General features: G+C 43.9%; 1 protein-coding gene across 41 annotated transcripts in view; it reads right to left on the reverse strand.

Moving 5' to 3' along the window:
* ANK3 (ankyrin 3) overlaps positions 1-18691 on the reverse strand; it is a 493966-nt gene that overhangs the window by 28776 nt on the left and 446499 nt on the right. For 15 of the 41 annotated variants that reach the window (XM_077350673.1, XM_077350676.1, XM_077350686.1 and 12 more), the window contains 5 exons: positions 17229-17351; positions 16699-16725; positions 12861-12942; positions 5326-7905; positions 1501-2583 (listed from right to left, as the gene is read on the reverse strand). In XM_077350673.1, the coding sequence (XP_077206788.1) occupies positions 1501-2583; positions 5326-7905; positions 12861-12942; positions 16699-16725; positions 17229-17351 (3895 nt within the window). Of the gene's footprint in view, positions 1-201; positions 7906-12860; positions 12943-16698; positions 16726-17228; positions 17352-18691 lie in introns of all 41 variants that reach the window. The other 26 variants (XM_077350701.1, XM_077350707.1, XM_077350696.1 and 23 more) reach the window with 9 other exon arrangements.

Raw genomic sequence — 18691 nt, forward strand, 5'->3', positions numbered from 1 at the left:
TAGTTTAAAAGGAAGAAAGAAGAGTAGAAGACAGCACGTACGGATGACAATGACAGAATGAGAACTACAGGAAGTCACTCCACAAGCAGTCACAACAGTTCATGCACTAAGGATCAACAAGTTGAAAGTTTTACAAACTAGGCTGGATCTCCACGAGGTGAGCCATGAGAGCTCCAGAAACCTGACTCCCTCCATCCTCACCAGTCCTCTTACTCCTCCTCCTCTCACTGTCGGCCTTTTCAATCTTTGTTTTTAAAGATGCTGCCTCTGTTCTCATATCTCTAGCGGGCTTCGGTGTAACGGAAGGCAGGAAAACTTGAGTGGCTTCAGACAAGGACGTGTTTCTGGACGTACTGTCTTCTTCTTCTTCTTCATCCTCAGACACCTCTGACTGCATCTGCTTCTCTTCGTCGGACAGACGATCCACCAGCTTTAAAGCCTCACCACTAATGCCCTTAAAGTATTCAATAGAATGTTTACATACCTCCCTAAGCTGGGTTTGCTTCACTTTAACAGTTGTTGTCGTTGTGGTCATGGTGGCAGATCTTACCTTTAATGGTAATTTAGAAGGAAGTGATTTGGCTTTGCTTCTCTCTAGCTGCTCTTGGTTTTGAGCTGTGGGTGTCTTTCTAGCTATCGCTAAGTTAGGCCTTGGTGTGTTTTTTACAGGAATCTTAGACCTGGCTTCTACGTGTGCAGGAGAGCTGCTCTGTTTCCTTTTGTCAGGTTTACTCTCCTGTCTGACTTTGGTCACTCTGCCGGCCTGGCTACTGGTATGTGGGGTGGCTTCTTTTGTTGAGGTAGCCTTTATGGGAAGTTTTGATCTTGCTCTATTCCCTACCGGCTCTGACGATTTCTGCTGTTCTCCGTGTGTTTTTTGCTTACAGTGTCCTTGGGCTGCACCTTTACCATTTCCTGCAGTGTTTTTCATTGGATTAGCTTTCTGTGGGGGAGGCTTGGGCTCAAAATGTTCATTTGGCACTACTTTACGGGTAAGGCTATTAGTAGGTGTAGTGGCTGGCTCCAAATTGTTGTTGTTATTAAAATTATCTTTTTGGAAATCATGCTTTTCTGCTTCCCTACCATTGGTCTGGCTAAGCACAGCTGTACTCGCAACCTCTGCTATGGTGTCACACTCTAACCCCCGAACACCTGACGGCACCGATTCTACCTTATCTGTAACTTCTCCGGGACCATCTTTCTTCAGGGTCATAGCAGAAGCAGAAATCCCCATTTTAATAGGTGTGCGCAATTTGGGATCAATTTTAGAAGCATTAACAGGTGTTGACGATTTCTCCAGTGAGCTACCACCCGGCGCTGCTTCCGTACAATCTCCACCGGCCTGGGAGATGAGCTCAGGTTCAACTGCTGGTGTCTCTACGTCTCCCTCTAGAGTTTTGTCTACTGTTTTCTCCCCTGACTGTGGTTGTGGGATGGCAGTGACTTTATTTTTATCCCCTTCCCCCTTGTCCCCTGACTTCCCTTCAGAAGTATGCTCACCAATCTGAAAAAATTGGAGTCTTTCTTCAACAAAATCCCTCTTGCTCATGTCAATTGCGCCACTGCGCGTCATCTCAAACATCTTCCCTTCATGAAATGGGAAGGGGTTGGGCTCGCTAGTTGGTGTGCTTTCGTCTGTTGGCGTTCTGGCTGGAGTCGTATCGGGTGTGGTCGCTTGAGATCTATCTTCTACTCCCAGGCCAAAAGGCTTAGCCTCATCATCCCTGGATTTAGACTCAAAAACTTCATCATCCCCACGGTTATTGGACCAAGGGTCAAAATCTAGACTTTTAGTGGCTACTGTCTTAAAAGGTGTTGCAAACTCTTCATCTACTTTGTAACTGAAATAAGAGTCAGGAAACACAGTCCTGTCAGGGTGTCTGCCTTCCAAAGTAAAAAACTGGGCCCCGGACTTCTGCTCAGTCTTATCTGTCATTTTTTCAGAAGTTGGGCATTTGGATAAAGGCTTACTTTCTTCCGTACCAATTTTCCCTTCTTCCTCAATCACTTCCAGCTTACTTTGGCTAAAGCACCGATCAGTCTGTTTCAAGATACCTTCTGTAGCCCATATGTCTTTTTTGGTTTCTACTGCTGGACCTGCAAGTTTAGAATCACTCTCAGTTAAGCCGTCATCTTCATCCTGGAGATCATAGCCATCGAGAGAATCAATTTCGGTCGCATCTGTGTCATGGGAGAATTCTGCAGTGGTGGCAATGGAACACTCCGTGACAGACTGGTCATTGTTCCCATTTTGCGCATTATCATTCTGGGCATTATCCATGCCGAGATCAAATTCGTTCGGCTTCCCAGCTTCCTTCTTATGCTTTGAGGCTTCCTTCCGGTCCTCTTCAAAGTCATTTAATTTAAACATGTACTTTTTAATTGGAATGGGCTGGTACAGGGATTCGTCATCACTGGAGTCACTGACGTCTTCTCCTGGTGGCACAGGAGAAGGCGGCTGTACCCTAATGACTGGCTCGGCCAGCTGGCCTTTGTCGCGTTCATCTTGCAGGTTGACCTCTATCATCTCCATCTCACTCTCGGAAGAGTGGCGTTGCTTTTCCGATTCGGTTTGATCAGCATCTAATGGAGGAGGAGGTGGGAATTCAATGTAGGCAACCCTGTTTCCCTTTGGCCTTGTATTTGAATCCCTGTCTAGGCTACGGGGCAACCCTTTGTCTGTTTTTGGGGCCTCCACAGTAACCTGTTTTACAGAGGTTGATTTAGCCTCTGCTTCTTCTTCGGACTCTTCAGAAACCTCGGGGATGGGACTGGGTTGGCCTGGTATGAATGCTATTAGCGAGTCAGGAGTTTTTGAGGTAAACTCATAGCTGACTTCCTCTGAGCTAGGGGTCTCGGGGGTTAATGGACTTTTCCCAGAGCTATCTATAAAGGAGACCTGTTCTAAGGTGTCATCTTCTGGACTACCTTGTGGAGAAGGGAGTTGTTTTTGAGGTCTGGTTGTATAAAAACCTCCCCTTTCTTGCCCAGCCTTACACTCCTGACTGACCATTTTTTTAACTGTTCCTTGCTGGACCTCCTTTTCATACTGCCTCCCTACTTGAACAAAGCTGACGTAAACGGGTAAAGTTTTTATCTCCTTTGTACCCTCAGCTGCAGCAGCTAAGAGGGCGGATTTCCCCAAATAAGCATAATGAGTTGAGTCAAAGTCCCTTGAGGCAGACTCTTTCCCTGGGCTAATTTCTAAAGAGTCTGGTGATTTACTAGGCGACAGTTCTGTGTCCTCCGCAGGGAGACTCAACTCAGTGCCACCATGTTGCTTGCTGCTCACCTTACTGAACTCTCCTTGCCTATTTTTCTCTTGTTCTGCATAATCAAACTGTCTGTCAGCTTTTTCCTTAGCTATACTGGCATGGGACTGTTTAGCTGGAAGTTCGTGGGCTGTGTTTTTTGGCGGCTCATGAATGCCTTCAGGAATGTTAACTGATAATACTCTTTTTTCTTCTGAAATCCTGATTGGGATGTGGGATGTAGCCAATGATTCCTTTTTCTTGAACGTTCTATCCATCACTTCGCTGGGGCATTCCCCTTCTCTGACCAGGAATTCTCTATAGAGGACCTTTTTGGAGGGAGATTTCACAGTCACTTCCTTCACCTCCTTCGAACGTGATCCGTTGGTCGACATTTTGTGCTCACGTTCTGTCACAGTGATAAAATCACTGCCTTTTGTCTCAGGGTGGGCAATGTGATTCTCTTTCACCACATCTTGAATAAGGACATGGGAAAGTTTTTCTTTTTGAGTGTTATGAGTCAATGTTCCGGGACTTTCCCACGTTCTGTAGATCTTTTTATCCCAATTCCCCTTCGATAGTGTAGTTTCGGGGCTCAAATTGTACGTCAGACCTTTCACCTTCTGGTCTGAAAAACCATCTGGGATAGTTTTACTTAGCGTTTCACTTCTGTGTTTTTGGACGTCTGAAGCAGCAGCCTCTTCTGTAGCTTTCCCTTTGCTCAGGACACCATCTTTTAACTTGACAGCCGAAGCGTCTCTCTGAAGGGTGATGTTTCCATCAGCAAGGTCTACTTCTTTCACATGTTTTTCTCGTGCGTAAAACTGGTAGACTGGGAGCTTGCTGTCCTGTAATTTTTTCACTGGGATTTTGGACTGAGTGTCCTGCTTTTTGTCATCTGGCGACAGCTCCTTACTCTTAGACCCGAGGCTCTGTTCAAACTTTAGCCGAATAGAACTGAGTTTGGATTGCTTCAGTTGAAAGCCGGTGGGTGAAGACTCGGGGGTTTTACTCTTTGGAGCTCCTCCTTTGTGCTCCGACAGCTGCTTACAGTCTTCCGTTTGCTGTGCGAGAGCCCTTCTCTCAGGACTGCTGGGCAGACTGGCTGCTCTTCTTTCATCTGGCTTGGGGAAGCCCTTTCCCTCATGGCCGTACAACCCTCCTTTACTCCAGTCGTCCTTCGAAGCCGGCAGGTCCACCACGGTCACTTTTTCAGGGCTGCTACTGGTCGAACTGTGGCCCGAATGAAATTCTTTCCCATTTCGTTTCTGCTGTTTCTTCTCCGGAGACTGGAGTTCATCGTTCAGTTTTTCTGTTTTGTCCCGGAAGAACTGCGATACTTCCGTCAGCTTCTCTTCTGCCTCCTTAACAGTCCTGTCCACCCTGTCTTCGTATATCAACTTTTCTCTACCTCTATCTAATCTGTTCTCAGTAAACCGCATCCACATGGCTTGCTTTGGGCTACTAACATCTCCGGTATAATGTAACACTGTCACTTTATCATAATGATCATCTTTGGACATTTTACCTACACCGTTTTCTGATATATCTTTAGAGATTTTGGTGAGGATTTCTTTTGGGGGGGCTGTAGCTACTTTGCATCGCTTATCAGGCCCCTGCAAGTCTGAGCTAAGGGTTAGAACATGGTCAGTAACTGATTCCTCAGTATCGGAGTGAGACACATCTATCTTTTCTGAGAGAAGCATTTTCTCAGCAAACCTGTATGACTCCCCTCTTAGTTCTGACAACTCATCGTCATGGTACTCTACTGAGTGCTGGCTCAAAAGCTTCAGTGCTTTGTACGAGTCATCAGACATAAGTTGGGCAGAACTAGGGCGACTGTCTTCTTCCTGAGACACAGGAGTATTTACTCTAGAAGATTCCAGATAAGAAGGAAGTGACTCTTCAGCCGTGAGCTCTTCTTCTTCTTGCTGGCCTTGTTCATCAGAACAAGGAAGACCATCATGTTTTTCCAAATCAACCCGGGATAAGTCTTTCTGATAAACATACATTTCTTTTTCGGGATGTTTTTTTGTCTCTCTAATAATTACTTCAGTAGGTTCAGCCTCATTACCTTTTTCAATATGGACCTCTATTATACGCTCCAGTTTGGGTTTCATTTTGCTGTCCTTCTCTGCGTGTTGTGGTGAAATGTCAGTTGACTTGCTAACGTCTGGTGCTACTGAAGACTTATGTTCAAACAGACCTGCCAGTTCTTTGGAAGGATCGCGTCCTGACTGAAAAGCTTTCATGATGTCGTGAACAGACATTGTCTCCTCAATTCTTTCTGAAGCATTCTCAGGGCACGGAGGCTTATGGTATACCATTCTCGTTGTAGTAGTGATATGAGTCTCTTCTTTCACACGGACACCTTTCCCAAGAACACACTTGTGGTCATCATCTTCGCTATTCGCTTGCAATTGAAAGGCTTTCACTTTGTCTTTGATGGATCCACCATTTGACCTGGGTTCTAGCTCCATAAGAGTGGGATCCACTTTTGTTGATGGTGGCTCTTCTGTCTGTGGTTCGGGGGCCTCTTCTGAAGATGGCTCATAGCTACGAATAACATGAACAACCTCAGTTCGTGTCTCTGTAATGACAGGAGGGATGGGGACATCGTGGAAAAGCGGTTTTGGCCCTGTGCTCTCGGCACTTTGCGGGGCTGAAGGGGTTTTCTCACTTCTCGTTTCAAAGCCACTGTCAGACAATGGACTTTTGTCTTGGTCATGTTGGGAAAAGTCATCTGGAGACTCTAAAATGGTATCTGTTCCAAAATAGGAATCAGCAATTTTGCACAGCTCCTTCTCTGAAGTTGAAGGTCTCATGGAGGCTGGAGGCATTTTGAGCTTATGTTCTTGTAAAGCCGTGGCTGGTTTTAAAACTCGTTTTTGTCTCTCTTCACCTTCTCGTTTCCCCTCTTCAAACTTATACTTTAAGCTTGCCAGTGAACTACTTCCAATGTCATTGGTCAAATAATCAATTACTTTACTCAAGTTATAATCTTTTTCAGATACGGCCTTTGCTTTAATTTGCATTTTCTCAGGAATGGTTATAGGAGGATATATCATGGGCTGCCGTCTTGCTTCATCAATCTCATCTGCACTGAACTCTACCCATTCATCCTCAGAGGAGTGTCCTTTATCATTTTTGGATAGCTTGGCGGATCCTTTATTTTCTAAACACACATCTTTTTTCAGTATCTCACTAACTTTTACTAAGTCCTCTTTTACTTTCTCAACAATTTTAAAAGGTTCTTCATCATCTATTCTACCCTCTTTTGTTAGTTCTGGCTGGAATGCCTTGTCCTCCATTACATCTGTCTGCAATATCGCTGTCATTCTTATTAGGTCCTCCTTCATCTCAGCCACATCTTTCAATATCTCCTGACTAGAGGATAAAGAAGATGGCGCGGACAACTTAAGAGCAGAGGGTGCTAAAAACAAGGATGATTTTATAGAAGATAAGTTTTGGTTAAAGTGAGGCTGTGTGCGTGTCTCTGTAGTCAATGTTTTAACAGGCGATAACAGCGCGGCAGCTGCCGATTTGGTAAGGGAAGATGACTCGGGGAGCTTCTTTAGTGCTGGTTCAGACAAAACATTGACTACAGAATAGACGGGCACTGTGATTGTTGATGAAGTTACTGACGAGGTAGTTGCTGATATTGACCCAAGAGAGGTGTAGAGTGCACCTGCAGAAGAAGTTCTTATGGACTGAAAGGCTGATGGACTCGAGGAGACAAGCGACCTGAGTGGAGAAAATGGCATTGCAGCCGTGGTTGGAAACATTTTCTCGACTGTATCGGCAGCGGCATTGACAGTGCAACATGCAGAGCTGGCTGCCGCCGTGATCTTGTCTTGAAATGTGGCCGTGGCTTTAGATCCATTGATTAAACTGGCAGGGGACGGATATTTCAGAGGTGACATGGACCCGTAACCCATGGCTATTTCTGCATGCCCGGCTATGTGTTTCGCAGGGGATGAGAGGGATGAAGCCATCGTGACTTTAGAGGATAAAACTGCATCAACTGCTGGCTTAGCAGGAGACACCCCTGATTTTAAAGGTGACGCTAAAAGCGGTGATGCTGATGTGATGATGGATTTAAATGGCAAACTCGAAGAGTACATGTTGATGTTCGATTTGGGAGATGCTGGCGGCGTCATGGTAATGGATGATCTCTCCAAGAGAGACCCAGCTGTAGTCACTGGAGATGTCCGAGAGGGGAAAGCGGAATTGGACGCCAGCCCTTTCAAACTACTGGCTTCCGTTACTGCGGGAGCTCTGATGAAGGAACCAGAAGAGACTTGGATATTATACGGAGATGGTGAGATCACGGTTTTTATTGGCGAGGCCATTGTCCGAAACGATCGAATCGGAGAAGCCACATCGCTAACAGATTTAACTGAAGACGTAGTAGAGGCTCCTAACGTGGATTTTATAGGTGAAGCAGAAGAAACGGACCATATCGATTTTAATGGGGAAGCTGTTGGCGTGTTAGAGGAAGAGCTCGATAAGGAAGTGAAGCCGGATTTGCTTTGTCCAGGCACTGTGATTGGAGCTGTGGTCCATGACTGGTATGGTCTTGCTGAAAAGAATGGCTTGTATGAATGGGTGGCAGGTAGGGGTCTCGCAGGTCCTGCACTCCGTTCAACTGTTTCTTAAATTGTTAAACCAAAAGAGAAATTCCAACATAAAAAAAAAAATTCAACAAAAGTGATTGAAAAAACAGAGAGACCAGAGAAGGGAAAAATCGGTCAGTAAACGTTGTAATTTTACAAAAAAGCAAGTAACAACTGTTCGTATGAGTTAGGATGGAGTAGGTAAAAATGAACAGCTAAACAGGAAGGGGAAAAAAAATTGGAATGAGCCACATCTTTTATGGATGATCGGAAATGAAGAAAGAAAGAAGGAAACGGAGGGGAAAGGCAAAATGAAATGAAAGACAGAAAAAAAGCTCAAGGCAACCAAGTCTGCAAATAATGTGAAGAACGGAAAACACTAAGAAGGAGTCCATTATGGTCCAAAGTAATAGTTGCAACCAAAAATTCTTCTCTTACTTCCTATTGACTTTCTGATGTGCTAGATTTGCAATTTTAATCTCTGCTCCATTTTGGTTTTGCCTGTTATCGGTATGTCTTTGATCTGTTCAATTACCTGCAATAGTTTGTAGGGAAATTTCTATCTATCCTTTAGCAGAACAGGTCATACGCTCTATAGTTAACACCTACACAAAACAGTAGTGAGCTTGTGCAAATGATATTGAGTAGCTGAAGTCTGCTTAGAAAACCACTCAAGACTATTTCATGCAGCACCCAAAAATATTGTTAAAGTGACAGGCAATAGATGTGCAAACTGTGAAGCAACAGGGAAAAAAGTCCAAATCTCTCTCTCCCATGCGCATTTCAGGTATGCTTCACGCTCACAAAGCCAATAAGAGCAAGAACTTTTTCTGACTCAAGGATTGAAGGGGGGGGGGGAAGGAATCTCTTTTTGCATTTCTTGTCTTTTTCATGCGATATTCCTTTAACTTTGTCAAACTTAAAACAAACAAAAAATCACATGAAATGACTTTAAGAAGCATTTGTCATACAGAAAAAAAATGGGAAATACAATTAATGGGGGGGGGGGGAAGTGAGCAAGCAGAGCAACCAAAACTTGTTGTTTTTTTTTTTTTACTTTCTTCATGCACGGTTTGTCATGTCAGAACAAGCACATGGAATAAAACAGATTGCATGGCGCACTATGCAGAATGCTGCAAGATGTTAAAAAAAATATTTCCACAGAAGGCATTTTAGAAGAAGAGTACACTTTTTCTACAAGATGTAGTGTCTTGGTACCTTTTGAGGGCAGTTTGCATTGCAGTTCAGAGAAAGGCCTAGTCAACTTTGGCGAACTCAAAAGGCAACAATGTCAAACAGAAGGACAACCTGGCAAGGACAAACCTGCAATTTGTGGACATTCTCAAAATGTCCAGTTTTCACAGGCTCCTCAGATCAAGTGGGGACTCCTGCCATTTTAAGCTGCTGGCTGGAACTGTCATGTTACAGTCCGGTGGGGAGTCAGTACATCAATAGCTTTCAATACAAGAATGAGGTTCAAAGCCACAGTTGATATGATATTAGTGGTGATCCTCACAAGACAGAATGGGTGGGTTGCCCCTCTCCTCTACCACTACATGCTTTGGAGAATATGGGAGTCTGACCCTTCCACCTACTGACTGCTAAACACACGCAGCTCTGGTAACACAATTTCTCTCCGAAGCAGAAAGAAAGGGTGCAACTGGAACCTGGTTCACGTGTCCTCTGACCAGCACAGAGGGCGGAGGGGAAGGGCTACCAGTCTACTGATTGAACCAGGCAGAGTTCCTTCATGACGAATGATCACATGGATTAAAATAAATGAATGAATTAAAAAAAAAAACTTGAAGGCACAAGCTCTCCACTTGGAAGTTACAACTGGAACTAAAATACCTTCTCGCCACACCTTTGTTTGAAGTTATGTTGATAATATTTCAAACCAGTTTGGTCCATTTTTAGGCGACCAATAATTCACTGTGGAAGAATCAATGTACAACTTGTGTTACCCTAATGAAGTCATGCGAACATACAAGCTTGTCTAAGAGCTGTTCATTGTACAGTGGACAGTGGTTATGATTATAAACATGCTGAATGAATGTATCAATGGGGGGGGGCAATGCCTGCAATGAATGCTTCCTGCGCTACAATGAAAGAACGTCAGAGTCCATGCCCTATTATCTCAACCTTATTACGAAATATGCAAAAAATAAAATGAAATCATATTCAAGCCAGTGTAAGTGAGAAGGCCAGGTTTTGTTTGGGGGTTGTTGGGGGTTTTTTAACATTAAATGATCTACCATCCCATATTGCTTTGGGGGCATTACTAGATCACATGGGGAGCACAGATGTCATTAATTTCCTGCTTCCAGCGGGGGAAGAATAATCACATGGGATGTAACTACCTAATTGGCTTCTTCCATGTGGTACTAACAGCACCGAAGAAGCATGGGCTTAATCCAAAGGGAGAATGACAGCCATCAGGCTAGTGAACCATAAGAATGGTCCTTTCATTTTCACCTACAAGAAGGTATTGCTAAGAGATGTGAAACTAGTGTCATAAACTCAAAGGAGCTTGTTCTGCTTGGAACTCCTCCCCCTTGCCTTACGACAAACTGCATGATGTAGATGTGGGCTATTCAAAGCAAGGAAAAAAATGTCAGCCATTGAGTGGACGTTCCATGAATCAGCCTAAATCGTTCTTTGCACACGCTATTCTGAAACCATCAGCAGGCAAATAGCCACGCATGAAACAAAACTTCCATGGTTTGCATGCACAGAGCAGATTCTCATTGCCATATTTTTACATGTCAGTTCCAAGTATCAAATTAGCTTGGCCCTCTAGTTTTGTCATGTTGAGCCTCTCTGACCTTTCAGCAAATGACTGCCAATGGGAGGGAAAAATTGGTTACCATTAGCTCATCAACTTGTGAAAGGGATGCCGTTGATTCAATCGTTCAGTTCTATCATGGTGGATTCCTGTCATTTCAGTCATTTCAGTTTCAAAGATGGAAAACACAATAATGCTAAAGACTTTGGAGGAGGTAACACCTCAACACATATTTTGTGCATAAAAATGTCAACGGAGTGCTGAGGGTAAACCCTATTGCCATGCTCTAATGAGGTAACAAATCCATCAAGCAGCTTGACTGCATTTCCTCGGCAGTGAAAAATATTTGCTTTTACTAGATTAGGAGTCAAGGAACATCCCAATAGCAGACTCTTGTGTATCCTAAGGAGCATCAACTCCCACCCCCTGAGTGCAAATTTCTGAGAGTTGTGTTGGCATTAAAATCGGCATTAAAACACTGCATGACAATAAGAATGGATGAGAATCAGATCTGCCAGGTATGAAGATCTGAGATAGCATCATAGTTTTGTCCTATTCCTTTCCCCTCCATCATGGGGACATGTAGGCTATCTTGACAACTAAAGGCCCTTTCTTATGTGACAGCAACAGCAGGCATGCCACTTGCTCGTGGGTGTTTCTCATTGCCTTTCAAACCTGAGCCTTCGGGGAGGACGGTATATAAATATAATAAATAAATAAATCACATGGGGGAAGTTGACCGATATGACTAAGCAAGTAGTTGATTTTCATTGAAAGAGGAATACCTGCCCCACCCTTAGGTGATACTTGCTGAGAATTCTCCAATCTGTCAAGATTTAGAAGAACTCTTGAATAAATGGACAGTCATTAGCCACTGAATCACACCTTTCAATGACATCCACTTGACCTCCATGTCCTAATGTTACAACAGCAGCAGAGAATTTTACCACTGGGAAAAAGCACCCATGTTGCTCTTCCACTGTAAGAACTGTTCCTACACTCAAGTCTCCATGCTGTTGTTTCTTCCCCAGAAGACCCTCCGCAGCCTATAATACGAACAACATTAGCAGGTACACCAGCAGCTCACGGAGATGAGATGCTTTGATCTAGAGCTGTGGCTGCTTCAGTGATCTCCAGTGCACAATGGAGAGCATGGGATATTATGCAAACAGCTGTGCATAAGTGCCCAAGAAAAATCTGTAAGCCCCTGACAACAATGAGAACATTGTTCATATGAATGAATACCTCTCGTGAATGAAAAAGATGACTCCACCTTAAACGTCAGGGACCCAAAAGTTGAGCCGCAAAAGAATATTTTACTGATTTATTGTTTAATAATTTTTTTGATTTATTAAATTTATTATTTTTTGATTCATTAAATTTTACGGATTTATTGTTTATTGTTTAATAAATATTTGTAATGATTTTATAAATATGGTTTTGCAGCTCAACATTTTGGGTGCCTGACTTCTGCTCAGGTTGGGTTTCGGTTTCCTTTTTTTTTGGTTTTCCACCTTAAACGTAACATATAAGCCGACTTCATGTTATGAAAAAACTGCAAATGAAGTTGAATGAGGACTTTTAAAAGGTGGCCCCTCCGGCAGAACTTCATGGTTAGCTGTAAGGTCTGCTGCGTTAGAGACTGAAGCTGAAGGGACAGCGTAGTGCCTGCAGGTCCTCTTCCATGTTCGTGGGCATGTAACCTATGAGTTTTGCCAGTCAGGGCTATCATCTCCTGCATGAATCCTTGCAACACTGAGATTGAATCGCCTGGTCTTCTTAAAGGTGTAGCGCAGGGGTAGTCAAACTGCAGCCCTCCAGATGTCCATGGACTATAATTCCCAGGAGCCCCTGCCAGCGAATGCTGGCAGGGGCTCCTGGGAATTGTAGTCCATGGACATCTGGAGGGCCGCAGTTTGACTACCCTGTAGCGGAACTGCCGGTCCTTTTTTTTTTTTTTGCTATGTTAACACAGATTAGAGGTTCTACGCTATCCATCCTTTTATTCTGTGAATGGCATGTAATTTCTTGTGCCTGAATTTTCCATTGGGGTCGCACTCAAAAAGAGCTCACGGATAATTGGAGAATTTTGCCTATCAAATCGGGATCCACTCCCCCAATGACACCAAAATACAACGTTTATAGAAAAAATGCCTCTTCTTATAAACAACAGGTTGGTGGTATTAGTAAATTTGTTAAGGGACTCACTCATTCCAGGTTCAGTCAGATAGCTGTAGCGCTTACGTAAAGCAAGGGAGACGAAATTCTGCCGCCGGTCGGTTTTCTCCGTCTGTAACGAAACATATTTCTTGTTGGTACCTTCAGTGGTTCCTACTTAGAGCAAGCTGTTTTCTTCTGTTTACATCCTGTATCTTCCCAAATACCGCCCCAAGTCCTTCCAGATATTTTGGATCTGAAACTGTGCCTGCAATTTCCAGTTTAGGTTCGGGTTGAAAATATCCGTTGTGAAACTAAACAGGGAACTTTGGACACTGCTTCCGATTCAAAATATCCGAATGCACACCCCTAGCAGAAAGAATAATGCAAGCTGCCCATTCACATTAACAATAAAGAACTCCCCGTCCTCCCCATCATGCCTTAGATTTTGGGAAGAATCAGGTAGATCAGGGGTAGTCAACCTGTGGTCCTCCAGATGTCCATGGACTACAATTCCCATGAGCCCCTGCCAGCAAACACTGGCAGGGGCTCATGGGAATTGTAGTCCATGGACATCTGGAAGACCACAGGTTGACTACCCCTGAGGTAGATGTTGAACAGGCCACATCTCAAGGAAAATGGGCTACGCATCTAACTCAATAAACTGAACAGGGATGTTTCTCAGCATGACAGGTTAGGCTGAAACACTGGACTGGCTCGAGGCCAAGCAGTGTATTTATCTCTCGTCTGGATTTCAGTTACAGTCCAAAGCAAATATGTTTCAATTTTCTTTCAGTCATTCCACTTTTTCCTGTGAGCTCAAATCTTACCTCAAATATCTCTCAACTACTCAATTCTGATTTTGCACTCTGTTGGTACCTATTTAAAACATGTACCTTAAGATTCCCATTGTCACTGAAGAATGGATAGAAAGATGCCTGCTTCATTGTAAGTACATGCTTGAGGAGGAAGAAAACGATGTTATGAGATGCATGTCAGCACCTAATCAAATGCTATTTCCCCCCAGGATTGGACCTCGGTTGAGGTTGGAAATGGGCTCTTGAGTGTGCCACATAGTCTAGCCCTCTTCTTATCACAGAGAGAAGAAGAAGAGTTGGTTTTTATACCCTGATTTTCACTACCCAAAGGAGATTAAAAAAGCAGCTTACAATTGCCTTTTCTTCCTCTCCCCACAACAGACACCGTGTGAGGTAGGTGTGGTTGACAGAACTGCTGTGAGAACAGCTCTAACAGGACTGTGACTAGCCTAAGGGCACCCAGCCAGCTCTCCAGATTAGAGGCTGCCACTCCTAACCACCACACCAAGCTGAAAGTATTGAGTGAAATATGGGAGCTGCATGAAGAATGGGGCATACCAACCCCTGGTCATAACACAGACAGATATATATCCATTCTTGAGTGACAATGACATATGTTTTGAAGACACACATTTTGCCAGTAGAGTGTAACACCAAACCAGTCTCACCACTATATGATCCTGCTAGATGTTGTATCTCAATGGACATGATAGAGGGACGTTTTTCTGCTGTTATGAGAACGTCCCTTAGTCACGAGAAGGCCCCTTAGTACATTGCAACATTATCCTTAGAGCAATCCTTTTGGTTAACACACGAGAGCATCCACACACGAGGCTACAGTGCACACATGTAGAACATCAATAAGGCTAGAACTGAGGCCAAATACTTCTCCCAAAATCAACTTGTCACGAAAGCACATAAATCACAAGGTACACCTACATTAAGGTGAATACATAAGGACAAAAAAAAAAAAAAAAAGAAGGCATGGAAGGGTTTCTTTTTAAAATATGCACAAATGCGGAGATGCAGATTAGAAAGCAAGTGCTGAGTGGCAACAACTTGCATTGTTAAGAAATATTGCTGCTCAGCTTGCTAAAGGCCTTCTACAAGAAGATAGGGCTTTAGTCTACGCCTGCAATACGGAATTAAAATTTTGTGAGCTATTTGAGAACTCCAATACGTTAAAAGAACCACCCAAATCAGAAGATTCGTCTCCTGTATTGAGCTGCTGTGCATCTCAGGGCAGAAACCTGCCCAATGAGAGCACATTGAATTGGATCTGAGAAGGGGAGCTGAGGACATGCTCGACTCTCCCCACACGGAGATCACAAGGGCTCAAACATGCTGAAGCATCATTTGTTTCCGCACTATTGTCGTAGTGAACCAATCGGCCACAAATGTACCAGAGGGAGTGGGCACAATCCATGAAAACCACTGGGCTGATTCAACCTTCTCCCCTGCCCCGCCCAAGCATGCACACTATTATATTGCAACTTCTGGCCAGGAGATTTGACCAGACAGTGGTGATGGTTGCAGGCTGTGAAATATCCTGACCCAGTGATTTCCTGGATCTTGACCATTTGCGTTGGTGCTTGGGTGAGCAGGAGAGGGACATCTCTGTGTTTTGGTCACTGTACCCATGTCACTAAAGACAAATTTATGCTGGAGGGGTTTAACATTTATAAGGCTGGATCCCAAAAACTGTGAACAGGAGGACAACTGCTAGTTCTGTTCCAATTGCACTTGTGCAAGAGTTTGTGCAATAGTTCATACGGAGCTGTAATAGTCAGATTCCTAGAAAGGCTCATGTTTTATAAGAGTTTTTGCAAGTTCTTACTATAGTCTCACTTTTTTGTAGGCAAACCTCTCCTCAGAGCATAAGATAGCCCCTTTGTGAGCAGAAAGCATCCCCTGGTGTGCGAATGAGCACATCTGAATCAAACTAGGGTTGTCCTTAAAAGAAATGGGCAGCAAAGCTCCTCATGGTGTAGAGGGAAATAATAGCAAGGGGTGAATAACATGATGCTTTTATTAAAGGGGCAAGATGTTTCTTTCTCTCTCCAGGCAGCTGGGAAACCTAAATCCAAAGCATGAAATGAATCAGTGCTTGGTTTAGTATGAGAAAACAGTGATAAGATTTTGGCTAGGTTCTGGCCTCGAATCACAAATGTGGGGCAGATGGTATCAGGCACATGTTCTGCAATCTTCCACAGTCTCCATTCATCTACTATAGGACCATGATCCATCTTGCAGAGCATGGCAAGCCAGGGGGGCATTTCCACAGTCGCTCTGTTGAAGGTGTCCTCTGCAGGGCCTCAGTCAGATGCATAACAATATCCCTGATCTCACACAGTTTGGAAGGAAGTCCCTTCCGCATTCCACACAGAGGTCTATGGGTGGTCTCCACCTCTCCAGGCCTCTGACTAGAAATTTCTCTCACCAAGAGCTGCAGGAGAGGAGCTTCTGGATTCCCCCGCTAAGCATGGTGTGAAAGGATAACCCTGGACTGGAAAGAGTGAAGCACATTAGCTTTGTGCTTCACCTACTGATAGCACACATGACTGAAGGCTGCAGGGGCAAGGCCAAGGGAGGTGATGGGAAAGGGTTAGAGAATCCCTCCCAAGTGGGCAGTTCCTTACAAGCTGCACACACAGGGTTGGATCCTGTGTCCTCTGCTAAGTCAGACCCTATGGCACCCTTTTGGCCAAGTCTTCCTTCAAGAGAAGGACACTCATGGACAAGGACATTTTAAAATGGAGAATGATGACTTCCAATGGAAGAAGGCTTCCTCTGAACAAGGAGTGTCCTTCTGTGTTAAAGGAGGTCTTCTGCTGGTGGAAGACAGGAGGAAGAGTGTCATAGGATTCAGCATGTTCGTCTTGCCCTCAGCACAACATGTGATCTTAAGCTTTCTCTCATGGTCGTCTGTGTTGGCATTCCACATCAAAGCATATAAAATACATAATAATAATTTGAGAGTTCGGCCCTTATATTTTAGAGATACCATATACGTATTTCTTTTATTGGCACGGATTCGGATAGAATGATAAAAAAGACAGCGTTTGTATTACCTCATCATCTTGATCTGACTCTGTTTCCTTTTGGTCCCAAGATGCATTGCGGAGACAAGGAGTATTATAATGGGCAGCAGGGAAAAGAATATCAGGATATGAAAAGGACCGAGGTAAGGGAGCACAAAACAAGAAAAAAAAAGCAAAGCTAATTTATAAGGCAAAGCAAATCCAAAATGTCAACAGAAGAGACATTGACTGCAAATCAACACGTGACGTTACTCAAAGCGTAAAAACATCTATGAACTGCTAAGCTGAAGCGTGTGCTGCCAACAGAGGGCCCCCAACCATAAAATTAAAAAGTAAATACTAAAAACTGAACAGCACAGTTAACAATCAGCTTCAAAAGCATTCTGCACACGTGAAAACAATCCAACACAAAAACAAGCTTCATTGGACGTTCAAGCATTCCCGTTTCTAGTGTTTCATTCTAATTAGCAAAATAAAAACTTTAAAAAACTTCCCCTCCCACATCCCCCAACCACCAAAAGATTCATCCATTGAAATTCACCAAATCTGGGAAGCCATACCTTTTTGTGGGCTGGCAGAGTGATGTTTAAGTTGCAGACGGCTGTTTGTGGGAGACCTTTTGTAGTCTTTGGTTCTTTCAAAAAGGATAGGCGACCACAAGGTTCTTGGCTGGTGTCTCTAATCTATAAGTAAACAAACATCCTCAAGTTTGTCATAGGAATTTTGGGGTGTGCATGTGTTATGCGCTACATTTAATTCAGCTTATATCACTGACTTTTAAAACAAACAAACAAATAAACCATAAAGAGACAGGTTTATGCCAAGGGATGGGAAAATGTATTTTTAAAACTATGAATACACACTTACAGAGAAATCACACACATAAAGAAAAATCAGATGTACACCATAGTTAGGTTGGACATGTGAACAAGTCTATGATATTTATTATTTAAATTTATTGCCTGCCTCTCCTTGAAGGCACGAGGTGGGTTACAACGTCTGAATAAAACCCTGATAAAAAAAACCCTTTAAAACAGATGTAAAAACCGAACAAATACAATATAATCAAAGCCCTATGGGGATAAAGATGCTGTGGCAAAAACTCATTCCAGTTCTAACAATCCTCCCAATAATACATTCTAGAGTGGACAGGTAAGCAGAGGGCACAGATGGAATTTGCTACAGCCACACCTATGGGGAGGGCCACAATCTTCCTTGCTGCCCAGCCTCAACTGTAGACCTGGCGGTTATATGAGGAGAGGCCGCTGAGAAATCTTCATCTGAGATCCCTGGTGGCTCTGGGCAACCCTAAGGATAATTGAGGCACCTAAATACCCACCTTCACTGAAATAGCAGTTTAGTGAAATTATTCAGATTAAGCAAACCAACAAACCCAACCATACAAACAGGAGACCCAGTTGAAGACAAGGGTGTGATGCCTAATCTGTCTTCACAGCTCTTGCAGCAGTCGATGAATGACCGCATGAAACAGAATTGCAAACAAAATGAGATGAAATTGGGTGGATCACAGAGGGTGCCTGGTGGGGGTGGATAAAGAAAAGTCACAGGGCAACAGCACAAGATGGCCACCGGCTGTATTAGTTCCCATCCTGAAAGATACGTCAAGTGCCATCAACTTGCAAATGAATCCTGGAGATCCGACACGCTTTTCAAGGCGAGAGATACCACGGCCACTGGCCACCTCTGCGTACTGATCCTGCACTTCCACAATGGTCTCCCATCCAAGTACTAACCAGGGCTACCCCTGCTGAACTTCCAAGATTGAGTGAGATCAGGTTAGCATCTGGATCAGGGCCCCGTCTTGCAGACAACACCACCCCTGGCTTGCACATCAGTGCAGTACCTGTCCGGCACATCTGTGTATTTCTGAAAACCACCGGAGTTCACAGGGCTTTGCGTAGGGACATCTGACTGAAACCATCAACAGCAATCACAGTCAATGTTTCTGAAGGTGGCAGCTGGACTCCTAAACCAGCCCTTCTCAACCTTTTCACCCTTTAGA

Source organism: Paroedura picta, chromosome 8 (assembly GCF_049243985.1).
Source record: "Paroedura picta isolate Pp20150507F chromosome 8, Ppicta_v3.0, whole genome shotgun sequence".
NCBI lineage: Eukaryota > Metazoa > Chordata > Lepidosauria > Squamata > Gekkonidae > Paroedura > Paroedura picta.